This window comes from Eurosta solidaginis, chromosome 1 (assembly GCF_040869045.1).
Source record: "Eurosta solidaginis isolate ZX-2024a chromosome 1, ASM4086904v1, whole genome shotgun sequence".
NCBI classification, from domain to species: Eukaryota; Metazoa; Arthropoda; class Insecta; order Diptera; family Tephritidae; genus Eurosta; species Eurosta solidaginis.
In genome coordinates, this window is record NC_090319.1 from 7778336 (window position 1) to 7804784 (window position 26449).

Below are 26449 nucleotides of genomic sequence, written 5' to 3' on the forward strand. Positions count from 1 at the left end.
TGTTATGACATATTAACCATGGCCTCGAGGATCCCATATTCCAATGCAATTATCTAATACCGGTTTCACATAGAGAGTTAATTGATTAATTAGGCTCCACAGAGTGTATTGAGCTAGATTGGTCATTGAAAGCTATCAACTGAGTGCGGAAAAGCTTAATTAAAAGAAGCCGTTTACGCCTTTAAATGTTACATTGTACAACAGAAATTTTACAACAAAGTAACCGTGGCATTTTCTTGAAAGCTGGGATTTCACGAATAAACTTTTCTGAACACACTTATAATCTATCTCGTCTAATTTATTTTAGTTAGCATGTCCACATAATTCTAGAGAGTTTAAGCTTTCATTTCTGAGGAGTATTGGTCCTTATTAAATGTGTAACATTACACATTCACACTTAAGAAAGGAAAATTCCATGGTTTCTCTATTGCAAGCAGAAGTTTCAACTTTGTTGTATTGTGTTATTTGTAGCCTGTTTTCTTTTCTTCAAACATAATTTCGCCTGCGTCAACTAAAACTTGTTTGCCTGCTTTTAGGCAAAATATGAATGTGTTTTTATAATTTATAACGCGATATAACTTAGCTAATCGCAAATAGACGCCATAATTTATAGATAAATATGGTTTAATTATGTATTCAATTTGATTAAAAATGTATTTGATAGGCCTAGTCAACAATGGCGAGGTCTAACCAAGAAACGATAAAAATTTCCTAAAAGAATTCATTTAAATAAAACTAATGGATTTTTTGGCGATTTCATTAACATAATTGCATTACTAAATAATTGTCAGTTCCAAAGTTATTATCTCATTTCAAATTAGTCAGCAAAAATTTTACTACCAACAACAATAATAAAAGGTTAAAACAAAAGTCGCACTTACCTTGTAAACATTGCTGATTGTTGTTGTGCTTGCGTTTGTTGCTGTTGTTGTTGTTGCTGCTGCGTTTGCTGTTGTTGTTGGTGCACATGCTGCTGCTGATGTTGGTGCTGGTGCGTTTGATGCTGATGATGGTGTTGTTGTTGATGTTGTTGCTGCAGCACCGCCAATGGTGACTGCGTTTGCTGATGTTGTACTGTTAAATGTTGCACAACATGTTGTTGCTGTTGTTGGTTAACATGTGACTGCTGTTGTTGCTGCTGCTGGGTTTGCCCTTGTTGCTGTTGCTGTTGATGTTGCAGGTGCTGTTGCATTTGCATATGTTGCATGTGTTGCGCATGCAGCGTATGCAAATGTGGATGCGCCAGCGGATGTGTGTGTGCGTGCGCATGCGCATGAATTTCAACAATGGGAGCTGGTAACATTGTTGTGGGCGTGGTTGGGCCGAGCGCTGTTGGCTTTTCCATGTGCTCGTCGGCGTACATTTTTTGTGTCTTTATTTATTTACCGTTAATAATGCATTTACGCCATTTGTTAAAACCACTTGGAGTAGTGCGAATATCTGAAAATAGAGAGAGTTTAATTGATAAATTGCATTTGCTCCATTGCACTTATCAATACATAAACCGTGGTTTCAGAAAAACAAGTAATCGGCCTTAACACCGTTAGCTTCTATTAAATAGGATACGTGATAAACGTTTTCTCAACTTACGCAGGGCTTATAGTTTAAGAGGTTAACGACGATAAAGAAGCTAAACCTAGCGGGTTTTGACCAATTCAAACTAACTTAATTCTCACTTAACTAAAAAAGGTCTAAACAAAAATTGTTTATGATATTTTTCCATAAAATTCCTTCCCTAAATCTGGGAAAATAATTTTGTTAAAAATGGAGAAAATTGACTTTTGCGTCACTTTGGCACTGCCGTTGCGTCAACCGCTGACTTTGAACACACATATCTTCATTGCTATATTCCTAACCCGCAGGCAAAGCAACGGCAACGCCAAAGTAACAGAAAAGGAATTCAAAAACTTACGTTGTCAATTTCTACTTGAAATTCTCGGCAATTTAAGAAAAATATTCGAATTTCCATCACCATTCAATATAGTTATAAATACACATAATTTTCCGTTCTGTTAACAGAATTTTTCTTTTTAATTTTTTATCATGGCAAAAATACAAAATGTGATTTTTTCTTTTCGGTTCATTGTGGCAGGGAAACTTTCAACGTGACGCCAGCGGCAAAACTACGTCAAATCGAATGTGTTGCGGCCTTAACTGTGACGGCCGTTGATTTCTAGCTTAGGAGCTCAAATTTACAGTCAAGTGCTCTTATTCACTGAGCTAACTCATACATGTAAATATTGTAAGAAATATTGCATTAGATTGAAATATTTCGCAATTCAAAGAAATATTTTTATGAAATGTTTTTCTCGCTTTAGGTAAGTCATTTTTTCTAAGTGTAACTGCATGAACTTTTATACAATTTTGATTTTACGAAAGAAACCTCATATAGCACCATCTTGTTTATAGTTTGATCATAACTAATTCATGTTTTGCCAACAAAATTAATTGTTAAAAAATTACTAACCATTTTTACTTGTTGACTAAGCAGAAGAAATATCATGAAAAATCCCTCTGAATAAATTAAGGAAAGAGGTTTGTATTAGTCAACTAATATCAATATTACGTCATATCGAGCATTGAATTTCCATTTTAATAAAATAATTTAATATTGAATACTAATATTATACAAATAACTAAAGCTTTAGCGGTTGTTGAACTTTCAGTTTCTATTGCTTTTCGTGTTTGTCAGCATAACTTCAAGCGAGACGACAATATTAAAATAATAATAATGACAATTTTTTGCCCAGGACTCCAGGAGATAAAGGCGGCAAAATTTTTCTACCGAATAAGCTCGACGGGCCAACATGTTCTATGCCAACTACACACGGCAGCTGTAAGGCAGATAAATTTTTGCTGAAAAGCTTTTCATGGTTGAAATACACTCGGATCGTGTTCCCAACCAATGCGAAGGGGCGGAACCCTTAAGAAAAATGTTTGCTAAAGTGTTTTCATGTTACTTTTCAATGACTTGAAGACCAGAACTTTCAGTGTGGCTCAACACATATTTTCCCCAAAAGGCCCTATTTCCGGCGCCTAATTGGTATTTTTTCCATTTGGTCATCAAACAAATTTTAGGTAGGACATTATGGACACTTTGATTCTGTGCTAGGCGTTTATTAACCAGCCAGTTCAGCCTAAGCTGACCTACCCCCTCTTCGAATAATAATTCAAGAATTCCTAATTTTTTCTATCTGAGAATTAGTTTCACAAATGTACCTATCTCAGCATACTTCCAACAAATACGCTTTTAATTTAAAAAAATGTATTTGCGTATATTTATTAAGTAGAAAAACTTTCAAAGCAGGTATGTATGCAAAGCTCGTTAACAAAAATTCCAATTATCAGCAAAAATGTTTAGCGTTCTGTGGGCTCGGAAACCTTTAAACTAGTGAGATTTGAAAATCTCCCCTGTGTTTAAAGAGCACTTCGACAACGTTTTTTCGGCTCGTTTGAAGACCAAGGTTCATACATATACTATAAAATAAGATGGTTACAATTTTTCAGAAAAAGCAGAAACCCGGAATCATACGTTTTTGTTTTTTGAAAAAATTTTTAAATTAAATAAATAAATAGCTTCATGGCCATCCTGCACTAATATATTCACTACACCCGTTTCGGCATTCACCAAATTCGGATCACCATTCAGCATCCACCAGCTTATTGTGCATCAGTATCGCTATTCTAAATCTACGGGCACAGTAACAACGCGTCAACAACTCACTGGCTCAGTAATTACCATAAATCGTTAATCTTTCACCAATCATCGGGCAAGTATTCACCACCTATAACCCGTTATAGACGGGTTCACATTTACCTAAAAAATCTAACGGTGGGCTGAAAAATTATCGATATACTATCAAAAAGTTATCGAAATGTTATACGAGCGTTACCAGTTTGTGCGTGTTATCGAAAAATTATCTGCTTGTTATCGAAAGGTTATCGAATATTAATCGAAAAGGAAACGATGTATTAACAGAAAGTTATATATTTCTTATCGACGTATTATAACATTGTTATCGAAAAGTTATCGAGTTACTAACGAAAAGTTATCGACTGTTTATCAATTCGTTATCGATTTGGTGTCGAAAAATTCATAAATTTGTTATCAAACAGTAATTGATTGGTTATGTAAAAGTTATAGGTTTCTTATCGGGCTACCACTAATTTTTTAAAAGCATGATAAGAAACATATTCCAATAAAAAAAAAAATAAATGTAAGGCGCGATAACCTCCGAAGAGATCTAAGGCCGAGCTTCTCTTCCAATTTGCGTCGTGCTCCTCTTGATTTTTCCCTACAAATTGGCCGGACGGGACCTACATGTTTTATGCCGACTCCGAACGGCATCTGCAAGGCAGATGAGTTTTCACTGAGAGCTTTTCATGGCAGAAATACAATCGGAGCGCTTGCCAGACACTGCCGAGGGGCGACCCCGCTTAGAAAAATTTTCTTCTAATTGAAAAATCTTATTTCTAAAATTTTGATGTTGCTTTGCCCGGGAGTTGAACCCAGGGCATACGGTGTGATAGGCGGAGCACGCTACCATCACACCACGGTGGCCGCCATTCCAATAAAACTCCAATATAAAATCGGTAACTCATATGTAAACAGTTGATAACGAACGGATAAGAAACCAATAAGAAGCCGGTGGCTCTTAGATGACAAGCTGATAGCAAACCCATAAAAAATATAAAAACAATCAAGGCCCGATAACCTCCGGAAAGATTTTAGGCCGAGCTTCTCTCAAAATTTGTGCCGTGCTCCTTTCTAATTTTATCTACAAACGGAACGGGATCCACATGTTTTACGTCGACTCCGAACGACATCTGTAAGGTAGAAGAATTTTCATTAAACAGCTTTTCATGGCAGATATAAACTCGGAGCGCTTGCCAAATCACTGGCGAGGGGCGACTCTGATTGGAAAAACTTTCGCCTAATTGAAAAAATATGTTTCTAAAATTTGGATATTGCTTTGCCCGTGCCGTGAACCCAGGATTTTCGGTGCGGTAGCTGGAGCACGCTAAAGCCACACCTCGGCAGCCCCAAACCCATAAGTCGATGATTAGTTCGCTTTCCGTTATAAGCAGATAGTAAAATAATGACTTATTGGTTGCTACCGATAAGAAGCCGACGGTGCTCTTCTCAAATAGCCCAAAATTATTTGTTTCTGATAAAGTTACCTCCGTTGTGATTTAACTTCATCCTCTGGGCGAGTGCTATTTAATCAAAAACCATAGCTTTCTACACGTAGGCCTGTCTATTCTGACATAGAACTTCACAAGTTCTTGGTACTCCCGTCCTTTTTTGGTATTTTGTATATATTTTTATAGTTTCACTGCTGTTTTCGTCCTCTACAAAGTTTTGTATTATCCGCAAGTCTTGTCTGAAATACTTTCTACAAGGTCGACAGTTCGTGCGAAGCTGCGGGAAAAGTTCCATCTCTTTACGAAGATTTCCATATTCCATTATCAGTAATGAATTTATTTGGCGAATATTTATTAATAAGAGTCGGAAATAATAAAATGCATGAATACGGAAACATTTGCGTGGCATCGCCATGATATCATTCATCACCGATGGGCACTTAAAACAGCTTGACGATTTTGGCAGTCATTTATCAAAGCGTGTTGATCCTGCTTTTCTGTTGAAAACTTCAAGGGCCATTCGGTCGTAAGCCAATTTCATATATACATACATATATTAAATAATTATTAGAATAAACAAAATAATTAAATTTCGGCCGAATAAAAGTATGAAACCTTCTACAATAACAAAGCGCCAACATCAGGGTGGCTACATTAATCAAACTAATTTAGAACGTCCAAGTGTTTGGCTATGCATTTTTTTGTACTCAATGTAGTAATCAGTTATGATCAAAACTAATAATTCTACAAAAAAAGGTTTGCTAATATTATTATTTTTTTTTTATAAAATTTTAACTAGCTGCCTGTTAGTCCCACAAAAGGCAATTCAGAGTCAACTACAACTGAAATTATTATTTGCTAGCTATTTTTTGGTAAATTACAATAATAAAAGCAAAAACAACTAACTGCCATATTGACCGCTAGCAGCGTAGAAAATGCAATGGTGGCTGCATAAAAAAATTTAAATTAGCAAAATGAGCACAAATATAAACCGAAAAATCGCAGACATCCCTTAAGCATCAGTCACTAATAATGACAACAAGAACAACATACAAAGAACAAATCACACTTGTCGCATAGAATTCGCTGCCAGCCACAATCACTCTTGTCATCCTTTGGCTATGAGTTCGCTTTTTTTCATTTGCATGTGCTTATTTGTTTGTCTGCCTTATTTTTCCTATTAAACATTTGTAGTGCCTTTTTTTTGGTAGCAACCACACGTAGCGCATGCAAATCATAATAGCAATACAAAATAATCATAATGGCATATAATAACAATAAGCAGATAATGACCACGAAATTCTAAAGTAGCTTGTGTGTCCTCAACCGCCCTCTCCATTGCGCTCTTCCTCTCCCTACCCTCCTTTGCCTTCTCCAGTTTTACTGTTCCTACAACTTTGAGCTTCGACTCCTACTCAGCTGCATTCACAATATTTGTCATTTGTTATGGTTATTGTTGTTGCTAACCGCCATTGTTATGCCACCGCAACGTAATATGTTTTATCCATGCTATGGTTGTTGTTTTTTGTTTGCTGTTTTTTTGGTGGTTAGCGTTTTGTAGTCAACTGCAATAAATTTGTTTAACTGCCGTTTTGTTTCACATTTTATTGTTTGTTTATTTAGTCTTTGTTTTTTTTTTATTTTGCTTGCTGCCTGTTTTTACTGCATAACGCGCCGCTACACCACAGCATTCATTGCTCATTTGTTCTTTGCATCAATTTATTTAGTTTTTTTATTTTGTGCCTTATGGCATTTAAACATTATTAACATTTAGTATATTATTGTCATTGCAATTTGCAATTATGCGCATTTTTTCCAATATTGCTTTATACAACCAATAAAAATTTATTTGAAATTGTCGAATTTTGCATACAAGAATTTGAAAAATTAAAGACTTAAGCAACGAACTTTTGTTTGTTCACTGGATGTTCGATTACCGCCACTGTTTGAGTAAAGACTTGGTTTTGACTTGATCTCACTTTGGTCGTTTGATAATATTTTTATTACTTTCAATTGGCTTTTCACGCCCAGTGAAAAAAATAAAAATTTGGTAACTTCAATATCCAAGAAAGTTAGTGAAAATGCTGTTATTGTAGGTTGCTTTAGCTGTTGAAGAGAAGGGAGCGAAATACGAACGGGTTGTGAATATAAAGGTTCTCAAAATATTCTTGAGATTGTTTGCTATGTACAAAAACAGTAAGGCTGTACTCTCTGTCTAGAAACCATTAAAAGCATAGAAATTTTCCTACATACAAGAGCAAAGTATGTGAAAAAATATTTTCTACGGTTTCTGCTTTGCTATAGTCCTAAATATTTGAGTCCGTATCGTGTCATACCATCCCTGATCGAAATTAATTATGTAAACCACAATAGCCCTAGAATGAATCTTTTGAATAACATATGTCTACTAGAGACAAAACGTACTCATTTTTTTTCATATTTTTATATTTTTGTAAGAAACTTTGTGTTGACTATTCAAGGGCAAAGTACAAAAACCTGACCGAAAAAGACTGCGCAGTCCTGTTTCATTTGCAGAATTGAGATTTGGAAGAGAAAAAATACGAGGACCCAAAAAACACCCCAAAGGAAATGTATTTGATTGGTAGACATTGGGCCTTATGCATAATAAGCGAGCATTTGCTCAAACTCGAGTTTTCGAGTAAAAGGTAGGTTTGGTATGCATACAAATTTTTCAACTCGCTTACTTTTACTCGGCGCTTGAGATAGATCTCACATGTCGAGTTTGAACTCAAGTCATGAAATGTTCGTGAGTTAGAGCTCACTTTGGTATGCATAAAAGCAAGAAGTAGCTCACTCTTTTGAGATCGATATCACAAAAAGGTGATACTACCTTTTAGTTGACTGGCGTGCTTACAAGTATAAAGATGGCCGAATATTTTGTTCCTCTTAGACAAAAAAAAAATTATCAAAATCAAGAAAAACCGCTATTCAAAGCGAATATAAAAAAATGTACCGGTTTGATTTTGCGTACGTAGACTGGCTGACAAACTATTTCCTTGGTGAAAGTAGTGAAAGAAAGGGTGGCGCGATTCCCAAAAGGGAAAAGATGTGTATATTTTTAAGGTTTTGTGCCGATCCGGGCTTCCAAAGTGGAATTGGGGAAGATATAGGAGTTCACCAAACCACCGTGTCAAGAGTGATTGGCGAAATGACACAGATTTTATCAGGGATGGCTCATGAATGTATTCAATTTCCATCCACAGATGAAGAAATCAGAGCTGTGCAAAACCAATGGGAAGCAAAAAATCGTTTTCCGTTTGCGATTGGCGTCATTGACTGCACGCACATTAGAATAAGAAAATAGATAATGTTGGCCAGGTTCGGTTCATGACTCTCGGGTGCTAAGGAATAGCAGCATATACACGATCATGGGGAATGCTCAATGTAATTCCTTATTCCTTGGAGATGAGGGTTATGCTCTCTCTCCTTGGCTAATGACTCCATTTCGAAACCCACAAACAGAAGCAGAACTAAACTATAATAGAATATTTAAGAAAGAAAGATGCATCATCGAGCGGTGTTTCTGTCAGGTAAAACAAACGGTTTGCAATTTTACAAGGTGCGAGTAGCTACAGAATTGGTGCCAATGGTCATAGCGAGCTGTTTTGTTTTGCATAATATTGCAAAGTTTTTAAAAGACGATTTTATTTTTGATGAAAGTGATACGCCAAATGACTCCCCGCATTCGGAAAGGGACGAATCTGTGCGAACCAATTCTAGAGTTTAGGAAGCGGGAAAAAGAAAAAGACAGTTAATTTCGAATTTATTAAACTAAATGTTTACAGATGTACATACATACATGTATTTGTAATTCCCTTTATTTTTAACAGTTAATCTAAAACTAAAGAATTTGATTTCATTTTTTTTAACTTTTTGGAAAACATATCTGATTTGGCAAAAGTGAAAAATCGCGCATCGTAATTCTGTAAAACAATTGTTTTAATTCATCATAAAATATAAAAGCTGTAACTATAAACTCTGTGAAAAACAAGAAAAAAATTAATAAATAACTTAGTTTTAAATATATTTTCGAGATCGAAGTTGTTATGTTACTTTTAAGTTTTAGTGTTAGTTAAAAAAACAGAAATTCAGTAAAAATAAGTACAATGAATTTTATATTTTGATATTCGTCCAAATTTAGCTCCTTTCGTGCAACCCGATCTTCTAAAAATTTTTAATTTCAATGAAAGAACTTTATTTTGCTTCAACAAAACAAGTCTTTGTAATTGTTGAAAGTTTAAACTTTTCGTTTCCTCTGTCTCATATTCATCGAAGATTCGTTTGGCCTGTAATTAAATTAAGTTATCAGATTCAAGCAATCATATTAGCGGTGTTAATCCTACGTCTTAATGCAGTTCCATATTCAAATAATTCATGTTCCCATTTTTTTAAATAACTTTTTTTTTTGTTTCCCGTTTTATTTTTGTCACTTTTTGACTTTACTCGGCAGTACATATTAGCAATTTTCTTCGCTACATTTTTTTTCGCTTATTTCCACACCAGTTTTTTCTTTATATTCGTTTTCTAATTATTCCTTTTTTTTCATTTTTTACACCGGGGAGTTGGCTTTTTTCTAAAAAGTCTTATATTTTTTTTAAGTATCCACCTTCTCGGAGCATATTGAAGGGGTGTGGGCAAAAGCGGCAGCCGTAGTGTGATGGTAGCGTGCTCACTTACCACATCGAAGATCCTGAGTTTAAGCCCCGGGCAAGGAAATATAAAAAATTTGCAAACAAGTTTTTTCAATTAGAAATCAATTATTCTAAGCGGGGTCGCCCCTCGGCAGTGACATGGTAAACACTTCGATAGTATTTCTGTCAAGAAAAGCTTTTCAGTGAAAACTCATCTACCTTGCACACTAAAACTTGCACTGATAAAAAAGTCGACTTATGGCAAAAATAAGCTGTCAAAATCCATATGCAAAGAAGCTGGTTGCATCAGCTTCTGGTTCTATACTTTTATACAATTCAAATCATTTGAACGGATATATTGAAATATCGAAAGCACCCAACAGTTCTCACCTGAGAATTCCAACACAGGACGCGCTACGAATTGGTTGAGTTTAACACTCTGTTTTCGCCGAAATTGTGCTAGTCGTTGCTAGAGACTACCTCATTAATCATATACGATAACGACGCAGAAGCTAGTAAAAATGTTACTGTCATACATGCACGAGACGAATCGACCTGATGCTGGCAACACTTCTGAAGCATCAGTACTGCAGCAACATAGACCTGGAGAATTAATTACCAAACTGAACCCATTGTAAAACTGGAGGGGTTCCTAACCCTATCAGGTTCCTTATACTACGTTTCCACCAAACCTAACTGCTTTTCGGCCAACTCTTTTATACAAAATATCTCTTGATATATCAAAAACACGTATTTTGCAGTTTATCAGTCCAATCAATTTTAGGTTATGCTTTTCAGTGCGAGTTCAAGTTTACCAGAGTTTTAACCTGCTCTTTTGCCCCTTTAACTATGCTGAGCGGTAGCAGTTCATGTTAAACATCCCCGTTTGTCAATGGTTAGAAGCATAAGTGTTGAAGTTTTTAAACGGTTTTATTTAGCTTGAGTTGACAGGCTGCACGGCCGCATGCACGGCCGTTGTGAACGAATCTTTTAATTGAAATTTAAGTAACTTCCCGATAAGCTACAAGCTTGAAACTTGAAATATATAGTTCAGAACCCGATGACAATGCTATATTAAGAAAAAAAATCGCAGCTAGGTGGCGCAAGGATCGAGATATTCGCAAAATTCGCATTTATGGCCCGATTTGGATCATATTTGGAATACATAATACATGCAAGAATAGAAATCGATCTGTGAAAAAAATCGCCGCTAGGTGGCGCATGGATCGAGATATTCGCAAAATTCGCATTTGTGGTAGATTTGGCTCATATTTGGAACACATAATACATGCAAGAATAGAAATCGACCTGTGAAAAAAATCGCCCCTAGGTGGCGCATGGATCGAGATATTCACAAAAATCGTATTGATGTCCGATTTGGCTCATATTTGGAACACATAATACATGTAAGAATAAAAAGCGACTTGTGAAAAAAATCGCCGCTAGGTGGCGCAAGGATCGAGATATTCACAAAAATCGTATTTGTGGTCCGACTTGGTTCATGCCTGGAACACATAATACATACAAGAATAGAAAGGGACCTATTAAAAAAAAAATCGCCGCTAGGTGGCGCAAGGATCGAGATAATCACAAAAATCGTATTTGTGGTCCGATTTGATTTGGTCCATATTTGGAACACATAATACATACATGAATAGAAAGCGACCTATGATGCCCGATTTGGCTCATATTTATAACAAATATTGCACATAGTCCAGTAGAAGCGACATCAAAATATTTTGGAGGTGGAGGAGGGACAAGCATACGTGGCGCAGAGTCGAGTAAAGTCTTTGGAAGGATTATGTATTGAGGACTTAGGTTGTTACAAAATGTCAGGAAAGAGTCCTTGTAATAATGAGTCACTAAATGAACTAAATAGAATGAGAAATAATAGGCAATGAAATAAAGACTAAAAACTTGAAAATAAAATAATTTAAACTTTTATTTAACGCTTTTATATAATTGTCTGATCAACGCCCTAGATTGATAAGAAGTGTGATGACTAGTACCTATGACCTGCCTAATTATTTTCTAGCTTTTCGTATTTTTGATTATTATTTCATGTAAGTATTGTTTTCAATAAAACCGTTTAACTTAATTATTTTTTTTTAATTATTTTATTTTTTTTTGATGACCGCAAGTACCTCACTTTGTTTTCGTTCATTGCCATAAGCTAATTCGATAAACTGCTAAGATTCGCATTGTAAACTTGAACCTAAGCACCAAAAATAGCAAGGCTAAAGTCTAGTCTAGTTTAGACGTTGTTTAAACTCGCACTGAAAAATCGGGACTCAGTCTAAAAAAGTATAAGTTAAGTCTCTATAAGTTTTTTTAAAGGGTGTTTAAGATTTTCTTCCATTTAACAAAAATTGTATCATACTTTGTATGGAGGAAAAACTAAAAGCACCCTTTAAAAAAAAGTTGTCAGAATCAATAGGAATTTCAGAAACAATGTCTTGTGCCACGCCCATTTTCAAAAATTTAAATTTTTTTTCCTATTTCTTGTTTAATTCCACTTGGGAAAAGAAACATAATTGATATAAAGCTCTTTTTTCCTAAAATATAGCTTTATTTTTCCACGACGCATTTAAAAATCTTTTACATACATAAAAGTGGGCGTGGTCCTTAACCGATTTCGTAAATTTTTCTTTGAAACATTCCTTATAGTAAAAGCGCGCTCTCGGCCGAATTATTTTATGTTATGTTACCACAGTTAATATATTCTGCGTGCAAAGCACGCTGAGTATAATAATCGACCTAAGATCGCAAACCGAAGCTTGCGTAACAGCAATATGGTGAAAATATATATATCTATATAAAAATAAAATTCTGTGTGTGTGTGTATTACCTATGGAAACGTATTTCCCACACTTCAATAATCAGCAAATTTTGGCTATAGGTTCCTTCGATAAACGGGAAGGTTTTAGGCTAAAAATAATATGGATAAATAAAAGGGGCGTGGCACCTCCCATACAAATGAAATCTTTGGTACTGCATAACTCTGAAGGTATAAATCCCAGACCATTGAAATTCAGTAAGGAATTATATGAGGTCAATGCCTAACATCACCAATAAAATGTGGAATTGGGAAAATGGGGGCGTGGCACCTCCCATACAAATCTATATATATAAAAGAAAGTCGTGTTATTTACACTACGCATAACTCAATAACGGATGACGCGATTTGGCTGAAAATTGGTGGAGAGGTAGCTTAGAACCAGGAAACGGACAAAGGATACTCTTTATCTAGATCTGGCTAGGGTCTTGAGATCAAAACGTGGACCTGGTTACTCCTGGGATGTGTTTGTACAATATGTGTACCAAATGGAAGCTGTTTATGAGTACTTTGATACTGGGTATTTTTCGTACCTATTGGTGACTAGGGTCTCGAGATATAGGCCAAAACGTGGACCCGGGCACCCCTAGGATGTGTTTGTACATAATGGATATCAAATGAAAGCTGTTGATTAGTGCTTTAGTATAGGGTAGTTTTCATACCTATTGGTGACTACGGTCTCGAGATATAGGCCAAAACGTGGACTCGGATACCCCTAGAAGGTGTGTATAATATGGATAGCAAATGAAAGTTGTTGATGTGTGCTTGGGTACAGAGTAATTTTTATATCACTGGGTGACTAGGGTCTTGAGATATAGGCCAAAACGTGGACCCGGATACCCCTACAATGTGTGTGTATTATGGATATCAAATGAAATCTGTTGCTGAGAGCTTTAAAGTAATTTCCAATGTCATATTCGATTTAGTCGCATCAACCTGGCAAAACTGATAAATAAGCAAAAAAAAAAAAAAACAAATGTAAGGCGCGGTAACCTCCGAAGAGATCTCAGGCCGAGCTTCTCTTCCAATTTGCATCGTGCTCCTATTGATTTTCCCTACAAATCGGCCGGCCGGGACCTACATGTTTTATGCCGACACCGAACGGCATCTGCAAGGCAGATGAGTTTTCACTGGGAGTTTTTCATGGCAGAAATACACCCGGAGCGCATGCCAAACACTGCCAAGGGGCGACCCCGCTTAGAAAAATTTCCTTCTAATTGAAAAACCTTATTTCTAAAATTTTGATGTTGCTTTGCCCGAGGTGTGAACCCAGGGCATACGGTGTGGTAGGCGGAGCACGCTACCATCACACCACGGTGGCCGCCATAATAAGCACGCGAAGCCGAAATAAAGACATGAATTAATAATACCCACATACCTATATACATATGTACTTCCTATTCGATTTGCCTGAAATTTGGTGTATTAATTTTCCTGTATTAGTATTTACGATCATTTTCCCCGGGAACTAGACCAGAGACGGACTGGGACTGGGATTAGGATTAGGACTGGGGCTGAGACTCGGAATGGGACTGGGACTCGGAATAGGACTGGAACAAAATACATACCACCCTCTGGGACTGGCAATAAGGGATGAAGAAGAATGAGAAGAACTTGAGAGAAGAGAAAAGAGGGAAGGAGAAGGAGACTGAGAAAGAGATAGAGATAGAGTGAGGCGAAATAGAAATAGATGAATCGAAAAAAACGGAGGGAGAAGTGAATAAAAGGATTAAGAAATATATATGAGGGGAAGGCAGAGTTAGACGGAAAACGCTTATTAAGATGTATGCAGATAGGCCTAATTTAGGGCAGAACAACGTCTGCTGGGTCTGCTAGTGGATATATAAAATCAAACTATGAGGACGTCGTTTAATATTGCAAAAATTATTTTTGAAATTGTATGGGTATATTTTTCGTTTGGCAGTGCTTTTTTATATTAAAAGTTCGGCTTAAAAGGAACACGGGTCCCTTTATATAAAAGAAGAACAGCGCAGAGTTTTCTCATTCGCATTTTTTATTACAAAAAGTGTGATTATATCGATCTATCCTTGTAGAAAAGTGGTATCCTAAAACCTTTTTTATAAAGGACGTATACTTATTATTAAGAATTCATGAGCTTATCACCGGCCTATTATAATTGAATAGTCAAGTATTTTGTTTTTCTAAGAGAAACTGAAAAGAAATAAAGAAACATTTACTGGCCTATTGCGATGGTACCATTTGTTTCTTTCTTTGTTTTCAGTTACTCTCAGAAAAATATAATAATTGGACATTCAATTATTGTAAACCAGTGTTAAGCTCATGAATTCTTAATAAAAGTATAAACAACCATTAAAAAACATACATAAAATAAAGTACGTATCTCAACGAAGTCGGTAATAAAATCGTATCTCAGGAGACCGGTTGAAAAGGTTGTTACTGAGAAAATACCTTTTTTTATTTCCAATTCGCAAAAGACATAAATTTGTAAACCATAATATAGATTCGTATGTCTTATATAGTATAAATTCTCAATTTACCTTATTAATGAATTGTGAAACGAAATTTTACCAAATTTAATTCATATCTCTTCCTTTGAAAATTCTTTTATTTCAATTACTACCTTTTTAACCGGCCTCCTGTGATACGACTTCAATAACGACGACTTTTTTTTACATGTATACACATCTACATTTGTGGGTAAAAACAAACAATTGTCAACACTTATATAATGTTCAGGAGACCCATCCAGCGGCAATTATTGAAGAGTCGCGGCAGTGGTTAAATAACTCGCTACAAAATGGCTTGTGCTTAATAGCCGACACATGAACCTCTGTTGGTCATAGTGCATAAGCTATAGCTGAATCGGTAGCGATGCATCATGGCCACACACACTTTCGGTCATAGAAGTGGAGAATAGTCTAAAGAAAAAATGGAGGGACATATTTCAATTGCAATATACTCAGTTGCAACTGATATGTGTCTCTGAAAATTTAGTATATGTATATACTTGTTTTTTTTTTAGCATAATTTTTCGAATTTTTTTACAATAACTCAATATTAACACAGAATAAGCAATATTTGCAAAAATCGAGACACAAACAAAACGATGCACATAGCCAGAGATATACGACATTATCATTTATTCCACTCGCAATTCAAGAGCTCACATCTGAGATCAAATATGTAAATATAGAAATTTACTTACTTACATAAATAGACTTTAATGCCGGTACGTTATAACTATTGTTTAAAACTAATTAAACAAATAAATTTTACTGTTTTTTGTGCTTCTCTGAATAGCTGATAATGATGCTGATGTTATGCAGAAGTAGAAATCAAAAAAAAAAATTTAAAAAAATCTTGATAAATGAATATTTGGGAGTAAACAAAAGACTTAAATAGATAATCATAAAAATCAGTGTTCAGTTTTTTTTTTTTTTTGTGGTTTTTTTTTCTTTGATGAATAAGCAAAAAATGTGCCTGCAAAGATGAATGGCACAAATGCTTAACAGATTTACGATACTTTAAAATCGTCTAGTAAGACAAATAATATGGCAGTTGAAATGGAGTAGAAGTTTTTTAAGCGAAAATATAAATCGTAGATCTGCCCTGATATTCTATCAGTGGCAAAATACCCTACTCGACAAGCACTTAGTCTTATTACCTTACCAATTATCAAGTCTTTTCGGTGTATATTTCTCAATGCATTTAGTTACAATTCGGGGGACGTTGTATTCTCTTGCTATAAGGGCAAGGGTGTGTTATTTCTCAAGGCAGTTAGTTTAATACGTGTAGTAAAACGCCACCTCCAATGATATGCCAATGTTAAAAGTGCATATATTGTGCATAGACGGGGGTTGCTACTGTTGCAACGGGTATACGATTTCTGGTGCCTAATGACAGACCTGCAGAGCTACAGGGTACGTACCAAGCAAATTAGTATCACTTCGTTTGTGAGAGTAGTCGATTTTGCGGCGAAGTAATTCCATGCCCCGAAAGCTTCGCTTGGGATTTTTTCAACGTGTCGTGTAATTTATATGCTGATTTGATTTAGTTTTCGTCTCAAGAAGTTGGTAAGATTTTCTTTTACTAGTTTTGAATACCAACTATAATCTTTAACCTTTTATTTTACAACTCTTTTTGCCTTCAATTATTTGCTTACTTTCCAGCCACCTTTTTGTGAGAGTTTAAACAATAGTAATGGAATAATGATTAATGGTTAACTGTTTTATATAGATGTAAGTAGATACTGATGTTGCAAACTTAAGAAAAATACATATTTTGTTATTTGTCGTTGAGCGTAGCACCAGCTGATAATGTTTGTTAAATTTCCTTTTGTTTTTATGTTACTTCTTTACATAGAAAAATTAATATCAAAACGAATATTTAGGCTAAAATGGTAGGATCTGATATTTGAGAAACAGCCCGCTGCTTTCTAATTTGAATTGTTGTTTTTTTTTTTTAAGAAACCAATGTTATTGTTGTGTTAACAGTGCCTCGCTCCATTCGATGGGTGCGACCAGGCACAAATTGTCTTCTAAGTCTTCTGACGGCAGTCGAAGAAAACTAGCAGTTTCAACAGGGGTGGACCATAGGAAAGTTAGTGTTAGAGCCGTAGGCTTCACAATTGAAAGATGGTTGGTGTCTTTGGCGGACATATCGCATGCCGGACATATATTACGTACGTCTGGGTTGATTTTGGACAAGCAGGAGTTTAACCTGTTACAGTATCAAGAACGAAGTTGAGCCAGAGTGACTCGTGTCTCCCTTGCTAGTCTACTTCCTTCTTCTGCAAGGATATGATAGCGTATATTGATAACGGTGTTCGCCAGACGCGCCAAACAAAGGTGTTTTTCGACTTTGTGTGGATTTTTCCTAGGTTCTCAACATGCTTGTCTTGACCAAATTGGCTGCATGGCAGGTCCGGATCTCATTACAGTGCTATCGGGGGTGATTCCTTATGCCTCTTTTTGGCGGGGCTAGATCAAGCAATTGTTTGCTAGGTTATCCAGGCTTGCGACAACTAAACAAAGAAACCACTTCGGGAGATTTTGCAAAAGTTGAACTTATGTCAAACTCATGATCGGTGAGGCTTTTCTAAAAATATAGCCTGATAAGATAACTTGGGCTGGAATTAAAGCAAATAATCATGACGCAGCATTAAAAAAGACATGGAGGGAGTCTTTTTTAATGCTGCGGGCTAAGATAGATAGATAATAGACCATTGATCTTTTGTGCTCTCATTTTCTTCACAGCATCTCATACATTCCGACTTCCTTGATGAAGCTTAGTAACACCAGGGATTGAATGCGGAATACTCTGGCCACGGCCAGCCCGAAAACTTTGTGCTACGGCTTGAGGTGGGTTCGCAATTTAAGAGGCTATGTTCAGCCATCTCCGCCGATTACAGAACCCGCATGTACCACTCGATTGTATACCCAATTTATATATATGATTGTTGTGTCTGCAATGTCTTGCACTAACAACAACTTACATTATCTTAAGCCTCGCGCAATGCACCAATGATTTCTCTCTTCTATATCTTTCTTCCAGCAATAAATGCTCTCAAATTTTCTGTATGCTGATGCACAATCATAATTATGTTGTCGGAATGGACGTGATTTCGAGCAGGAGAGTGCAACTTTAAAACAGGAATTATGGTTCCGCAGTATAGGTTGAGCTGGCCGCTCCGTGAGGATCTCACAGAGGCTGAAGGAATTCAAAGTGTTGGTAGTGCATGGGAGAATGGAAAAACATGAATCAGTAACAAATTAATTTGATCGGAATTGAAGCAAAGTGGCAACGGTTTATAGGTGCATATGTATGTACTTAAAGCTTTTCACGCCTAATGTGTTGTGAGTGCGAAACTTTATTTAAGTGCATTTAAAATCTAAAAATATTCCGTATTAATTAAAAAGCAACTATTTTTAACGTATGCAGTCTACATGACTTTAGCATTAATTATGATTCATATTTTCAAAATTGTTTAGCATTTAATCGTCCAAACATGATAAAGTTCGTATCAATATGTTTGACTAATTGTTGTTGTTAAGCAAGCAGTACCCTTATTGATTAAAATATAACAGCAATCTATAAATTTCAACTTACCAACTGTTTAAAAAACGAGGCATTGGGATTGACAAGGCGACAGCTGTTTCGATTATACCTTGTAAGTCTCTTCAAAGTCTTTTCTCCTCTAGTTGGTATTGGAATCCGCATTCTAGCGATTATAGATCGGTTAAAAAACAGACCGGCCAGAAATAGGCACGTCTTCTTGTTGTTAAGCGGGCAGTAACCTCATTGCTTAAAGCATGAAAATATATTTAAAGAAATTTTTTAATTTTAATTTATTTAATATTTCGGAAAAAAACTTCGAAGGCGGGAGAAAAGGCTTTGAAGAGATTTTCAAGGTATAATCGAAACGGCCGTCATCTTGTCCGTCCTGATAGATGTCCAATGTTAAGCAATTAGAAGCCATTTTAGTCATGACATAAGTGTCATCCGTCTGCTGCATTAGGCACAAGGCACAACTTCTAACGTTTTGCGGTCATACTTCCGTGCAAGGCAATCGAGCTTTTATCAAAATAATACTAAATTTCCGCACTGAGGCTTCAGACCTGGTAATCCTGACTGGCTCGTTCACTTAAAGAAGATAATTTATTTGGGAACAAGTATTAACACAAGCTACAACATAAGCCTGGAAATCCAGCGAAGTATAGCTCTTGCCAAAAAATGCTACGTTGGACTAAGCAAGCGATTGAAAAGTTAGTTCCTCTCTCGGCAAATGAAAATCAAGTTCTAAAATCAAGTTCAAAATCATAAACGCTGACTACATCAGGTGATGCGCCTCTGCGAGTTTTGGAGAGAAAAGTTTTGAGAAAGGTTTACGTATCCCTTCGCGTTGGCAACGGCTGGTACCGCCGTGCAGCAAATAAGAGGCCGGGGAGCTTCGTTGAACGGTAAAAATTATTAAGGCGGCTTAATCCAATTTGAATAGGTAAGTAGTTAATATACCGGCTGAAAATTGAATTTTGGTGCTGAACGTGACCTGTCAAGTTTACTTTAGATTATTCCAGATGCCGCCTGTGTGGAAGATTTTCTTCAGGCGCAGTAGGGATCGCTTCAATTTCTTCCTAGTATATGCCATATCCCTTCTGGATGAAAAAATATGTCCTAGTAAATATAATATGCTATCTAGGTGCTGAAGGAACATTTTTTCTCGTCTGAATGTTCATAGTATGTCCCAAAAGCAGCTAAAAATATAGTGAGATGTTAAGAAGAAATTATGTGCCCTGTTTCAGCGGCTTTGTAGTCTCTCTGAGCAAAACTGTACCCCATGTTAGCCGAATGTAGTGTAATTCTTACACTTCTTTCACCGCGGCCACCGTGATGTGGTAATAGCGTGCTCCGCCAACCATACCGAGGGTCCTAGGTTCAACTCACGGGCAAAGTAGCATCAAAAATTAAGAAAAAAGTTTGTTAATTGCAAAAACGTTTTTCTAAAATGGGCACCCCTGCTAACAGTGATTTGACAAGCACTCCGAGTGTATTTCTGCCATGAAAAGCTTCTCAGTGAAAAATCATCAGCCTTTCAAATGCCACTCAGAGTCGGCGTAAAAACATGTAGTTTCTGTCCCGCCAATTTGTGGGAAAATAAAAAGGAGCAAGACGCATATTAAAAGAGATGCTCAGCCTAAAATCTTTTTGGGATTATCGCGCCTTGCATCTATTCATTTTTATTTGTTTATTTGGAATGCCACAAGATGACGTTCATTGCAACTCGGAATGATCCAAATGCAATAATTAGAATGGCAGTATTGAAGAACTCTCGAAACTCTAAATATATTCTTGGCAAAGTCTATAACAAAACACTTTAAATCCGAAATTGATCAAGAACCTCTTTGTTTAAAGACAAAGTCTTGTCTACTACTGAAAATGGTATCATATGATAAATCTAAAGTAGTTGCTAACAAAATTCCGTAAAAATAGAGCACAAATTAAGCATCAAAGAAAAAACCAGACAGTATCTATATAGAAAAGACTGATTGAGATCAGCAGTAAGAGACATTAGCAAACCATTATTGGCATTGAAATAATTTTCTTGGAAGTTTTATAATACTAGAAAGCAAACTTTACCCAGTCCCTTGACAAAATCGAGCTGGACTCGCTGCCCGGGTACATATGTAGTTAAATGTATATAAAATAGCTTACCGTTAAATTATTTATCAAACTTTTAATTTAGATTTACAACATATCTCTTTACAAATAACAATTTACATTTATAATTTCACACTTAAAATTAAAGCAAATATACTGTCAATTTAACAACAAAAACAAAATAGTCTTTAAAATATGAATGCAACAAAAAATGGGAGTAAATAACATAAATGAGAGTGTAAGCAAATAAACTCGTCGGCAAATATTTACAACAACTATTTATTTACTTATTTACTTGCATATTTACTTAAATGGAGTATGAAAAATTGGTTTACCTTCTGCATGTGAGTTGTGATAAAAATGCAGGTAAATTGGAGTGTAAGTGTGTGTGTGTGTAAGTGTTTATGCGTCCAAGTGTAATAAGGATGCAAGAAATGAGAGCAAAGTAATCGTATTTACAAAGTAATTAGCATAACGTCTTATCTCTCGATGGCGGGCGGGCAAGTCGTTAAAAATATAAATGAATTTATTTATGTGCACACTTACAACAGTAGCTCTAAAAATTATGCGTATTACGATTGCGGGTTTCTATTGCAATATTTTCAATTATTTATGAAAGATTGAAAAATTTCAAAAACCATTATAGAATTTTATCTCAATCGATACGTTTTCAGCAACATATCTCATTGCACCTCATAATCCGCACTTTCAGAAATTGCGACAAGATTGAGTTATATCTTGGGCGGGCTGAAATACAGACACAGCAAAAACTCAACAAAGCCAAATTCCAGCAACTTATAGGGCAGACAAGACACAATCCAGACCAATTTTCTATAACAATAGAACACATATCAAAGAATGGAAATTTTAAAATAATTTTATAGTAATTTTTTTCACCTAGGCGAAATTTTTTTCGGTATGTTCCTTCTGTCCGGATTTTGTCTTATAGGGACTATGATTAGTCGGAATAACTTAACTTTTGCCTTCGCAACAACAACCTCATTTCATACAAAACTTTAAATATTTTATACAAAAATACATTAAATTAAGTAATATTTACAATAATAATAATGAGCCCAACATATTACACAGCATATCATTTCCAATCGGCGCAAGGAGTCATAGAAAGGCAACGGTTTGTTAATACCAAGTCTTTCAGTGCGAACTTTAGCTGCATTGAGGATAAAGTTTTACTGCCCATCTAAGTAAAGACATGACCTCGAGCAACTGCCCAGCCATATAAAATGGTCACAATGCCAAATTTCAAATGATTTCAATGCTAACGATATTGACAGTATGAAGATTCGTCTTTTCTTTAATGGTTATAAAATCAGCTCACATTTTCTGAGGAAACTTATTACAAAATCCCACATGTGGTCTCACTGTTCACAATTTATTCCTAAATTTGATAGGGTCTCGGAAAATAATTTTTTATCCTTCTAGTAACAGCTTAAACTATCTTTTCTCGGTAGTCGTTTGTTTTTTATTTATTTATCCTAATGTTGAGCTTAAAAACCTCCATTGTTTCTTCTAAGCCCCTCTTGGGCTCTCAAGACATTTTTATATAGAGATAGAGATTTTACAGATAGAGATAATATTTAGAGGAAATATTTTACCATCTCAACAAAGTGGAAAATACCTTCCACAAAGTCATACTTTGAAGGATTAGGCGATTCAGGATATATATACTCTGGCATCTTGAGTCAGGTTGAACGCCAACGCAGAAAGGTTTAAACTCCCGAATCGGAGTTTATTGAAGATAAACCTTGCACGTAAGAAGCGTGAAGAGGCCGGCACTTTATGCATGTAAAAGAATCCTGGGCTGAACGTGAGGCCTACCGTCCCTTTTCTCTGCTTTGGATATTTAAAGCGATTGTTAAGCCTATCCTACACTATTGATTCTACAATCCCACCTACAAACCTGATAGTGAAGGACATAGCGTTAACAACTGCAGCGAGACTTAATGCCTCGGAGCAGCTTTAGCACAGACCTCACGGTCATAGTAGTATGGACTCATCAAATACTGAACAAACAGACTACCTGATGGCATACGTACGCATCGATAGGCTATCAGAGCCACAATAGAGGGGGAATTCAACACACGTGTACACCGATGGTTCGGAATGGAAGAGGTAGGGACTGTGGCAGAAGTATACGTCTATATCGGATCTGCGGCATATGGAAATAGATTAAATGCGGATGACCTAGGTATTAAAGGCGAAATTAAAAGAAGATAAGCGTCGTAGAATGTAGAACATCAAGCCCAGGTCTTACAACCTTAAACTTACAAAGCTAATCTAGTCATTAAAAAGAGAGGACTCATTGTGGGTATTCTAACTGGATACTGCCTTCTGGACTTACATGGTTTTAAATTAAGACTCATCAGTAACAGCAGCAACAGCAGATGAAATGGGTTTTGATGTGAGTTTTCAGTTTGGCCATTAAGAAAACTTTTTGTAATATAATGGACCAACTGGCCAGTTCAACCCCTCAAAAAAAACTTCAAGTATAGGGCTAAACTTATACAGTTTTTTTAATTCAGTCGGATATAGCTGGCAGTGACGCTCCCTTTTCATTGTTTCAAATCTAAAGGCGTAGTTTTAAACATTTTCCTCCCTTGCGGTGGCTCAATGTAATAGGAGTCCTGAATATGTACACACATATAAAAAATGTTAGGATCCTCCCTTAAGAAATATACTACAGACAAGAAGCTAAATATTTACAACAAAATCGGATGCCCACCGTGGTTTGAAAATGTATAGCCCTTTTAACGATTACGTACACCCTCTGAATGAAATTACTCATTGTGTCTATGTAGGTGGAATGTTGCTCCAATGGAGATGGGTTTAAAGCCCTGAATGTTGCTAAGAAAAAAAATTGTTTGAATACTTTTTTTAATTACCGTACATTATATCATCGAAACATGTTTTACTTACAACAATAATCTATTAGCTGTAAATCATTTTAGCTGCACAAAAACAACAAAATGCGTTTATTATGTGTTTTATTTATTATGGCGCAAGTGTTGAATGTCGAATGTAATTTAAAATCATTCAAATACACATTTTAACGGCTCACTGAACGAAGTTACAAACTCACCTCGTTTGACGGTTTGTTTATTTAACTGTCACACTGCTGAGCACGCTTGCGCATTTTTTTCAATCCAATTAAAGTTGACAACATAACTGCCAAAACTGGCGCTGAAAACTGCAAACGCACAGCAAAAACAAATTTCAAGCTTTTAAATTTAGTTTGTTACAAGTATTTGGATATTTCAATATTGAGTGGTGATAAAAATTAATTAAGCGTAAAACTGAGTTGTCATTCTTTTATCTATTGATTGACAAATTTGTATATGCGATATTAAAAGACAGCATCTGGCATGTAGCACAAGCTGGGTTATTTGAAAACGTGCGTTAAATAGATAATCTTTTTTTTCACTCAATAAAGCAACTCAAAAAAATCACTCAAAAAAGCTCAAAAAAATCACTCAGTAAATTTTTTTTTTGAAGTTTTAAAACTTTTGCTACACTGAATTCTATAAATTTTTGGAATTTTTAATTTTTGAATTTCTTTTCTGTCACACTCAGCCGCTATTTTGCATTCCTAGTTGCTTTATTATTTCATTGTTATTTGATCTATATTTGATTGCTATCTGATTGCATTTAAAGCGATGAAATAATATTGAAGGTGTGAAATGATTACCTTCAATATTATTTCACATGTTAATCATAAACACAGCTACAAAAAAGCTAAGTGTATGCTTTTAGTAGAGAAGACGTTTTATGCAGTGCACACAAATACACAGAAAAAAGTTAGAGCACGCGCGCGTTTTGAGTTAAAAATAGTAAAAAAAAAATGTTAGTTCACACAAACAGCGCTAAAAAAACTTGTAAACTTTTTTTCACAGTCCGAATTATACAACAGTTTTTTCAATTCTTATTTTATTGTTGTTTTTATTTTTCTGTAGATTTGAAGTACTCTTCATGCATTTGATTGATGGCTCATGTCACCAATTAATTGATTATTCCATTACAATAACATTGCTTTTTTTTATCACTTAACAATTTTTCATAGTTTTTTTCTGCTTCCACGAAATGAAGTATGCGACTAACTGCATCTGACAGCGCGCACAGTTTGATATTTGACGTTTAGTGCGCAAACCACCAGCGCCGTAGCTATTTTTTAGTAATTTTCTCCTTATTTCACACACCGGCACTCAGTCTCGTCTTGTTCATACGTTTGTTATCACATTAAGAGCATACAATTTCAGTGTGTTTGTTTGTGTTTGATTGATTGATCATTAACACTGGCTGCAATTGTCTCTGTCAGCAGTTTGACACTAGCATTAGCCGCACATTTTCACACTCACTCACATATGCAGCAGCAATCTAATGTTATTCATATATGTATTTGTTGCACTTGTTGCTTTTGCTTTCGGTGCGCTACTGCTATACAAAAGACTCCAGCTGCGAACTCGATGTGAATATTTATACTTGATTCTCTGTGGTTTTACTTATTGCCACTAATTGCTGCCAAATCAAAGCAATTTATGCAAATTTGCTGCTCAGTGAAACACCCACACAGTTCTTTAATATGGTAATTTGTTAGTAACTACAGTTACGACAACCTTATTGTGCCTTTCAATCATACGAATGGATTTTTTTTAAGTTATTGTGACTATTTTAAGCACAGTGTCATGTATTTCATGACGATTATTTTAAATGAAATTTATCATGTTATTAATTTTTTTTCGAGCTTAGATGCAGGAATTACTTCCTACCCCATTTCGAAATAACCCTGAGACTATTTCGGGATTCCATCGAAACTATTTTCGGCTTGTTATCGGGAATACTTCTGGAGCATTTCCCCTCAATTATTTTCAGGATCATGACACTTTAAATGCCTTCGAAAGCAATCTCGATATAGTCTCAATAATAATTCTGAAATAAATTCTAAATATTTTCGAAATAATTTCCAATTTATTGATTTATTTTATTTATTTATTTGTTTATTACTACGTCTTTGTAAGCCTAAAACTTGAAATATTACAGTTAGTAATTACATTTAAAAAAAAAATAATAATTTTAATAATAATATTTAAGCTTTCGGAAGGCAAGAGATTCCCAACCAGCACAAGCACATGTCCAGATGTTATTTGGAATGCTGATTCCGAATTCTCAGTCAAATTTGTCAATACACCCTCGAAATATCGAAATATTTGCATAAAGACATATGTCAGTATTAAAGCGCAATTAAACAAGTCATAAATAAAACAAAAAAATTTAATTTAAATTAAGCGTGTTTTTAATATATTAAAATGTTTGAAAAGGATTTTGGCAAAACAGGGAGCGAGTTATATCGGTTTTAACTTAGGCTTCGGCTCACAGCGGATTACTTCAAAGTTTTGGAGTCTAAAGCGCGATACATTTCAAATTTTTTTTACGAAAGATGTTGGTATTTAAAGTAGTCTCATTTCACCAATTTTTAAATTTTTGTTTCGTACTTTTTATTTCGTTTGGGGTTGACCCCAAAATTATCTGGCAAAATTTATTAGAAATACTAGAGTAAGCAGGAAAGTGAATTACAATTTTTGTTGTTATATCGGCGTACTGATTTGTATCATTATTATTTTTATGATGAATTGAAAAATTTTTTAAATTAGAAGTTAGTAGT

At 35.4% G+C, this 26449-nt stretch overlaps 1 protein-coding gene across 6 annotated transcripts in view; it reads right to left on the reverse strand.

Moving 5' to 3' along the window:
* The window catches only part of dysf (dysfusion), a 177222-nt gene that overhangs the window by 143117 nt on the left and 7656 nt on the right, over positions 1 to 26449 (reverse strand). For 5 of the 6 annotated variants that reach the window (XM_067778852.1, XM_067778859.1, XM_067778839.1 and 2 more), the window contains one exon: positions 882 to 1440. In XM_067778852.1, the coding sequence (XP_067634953.1) occupies positions 882 to 1363 (482 nt within the window). In that variant the 5' untranslated portion in view covers positions 1364 to 1440. Of the gene's footprint in view, positions 1 to 881; positions 1441 to 23872; positions 24197 to 26449 lie in introns of those variants that run through there. The other variant, XM_067778846.1, reaches the window with a different exon arrangement.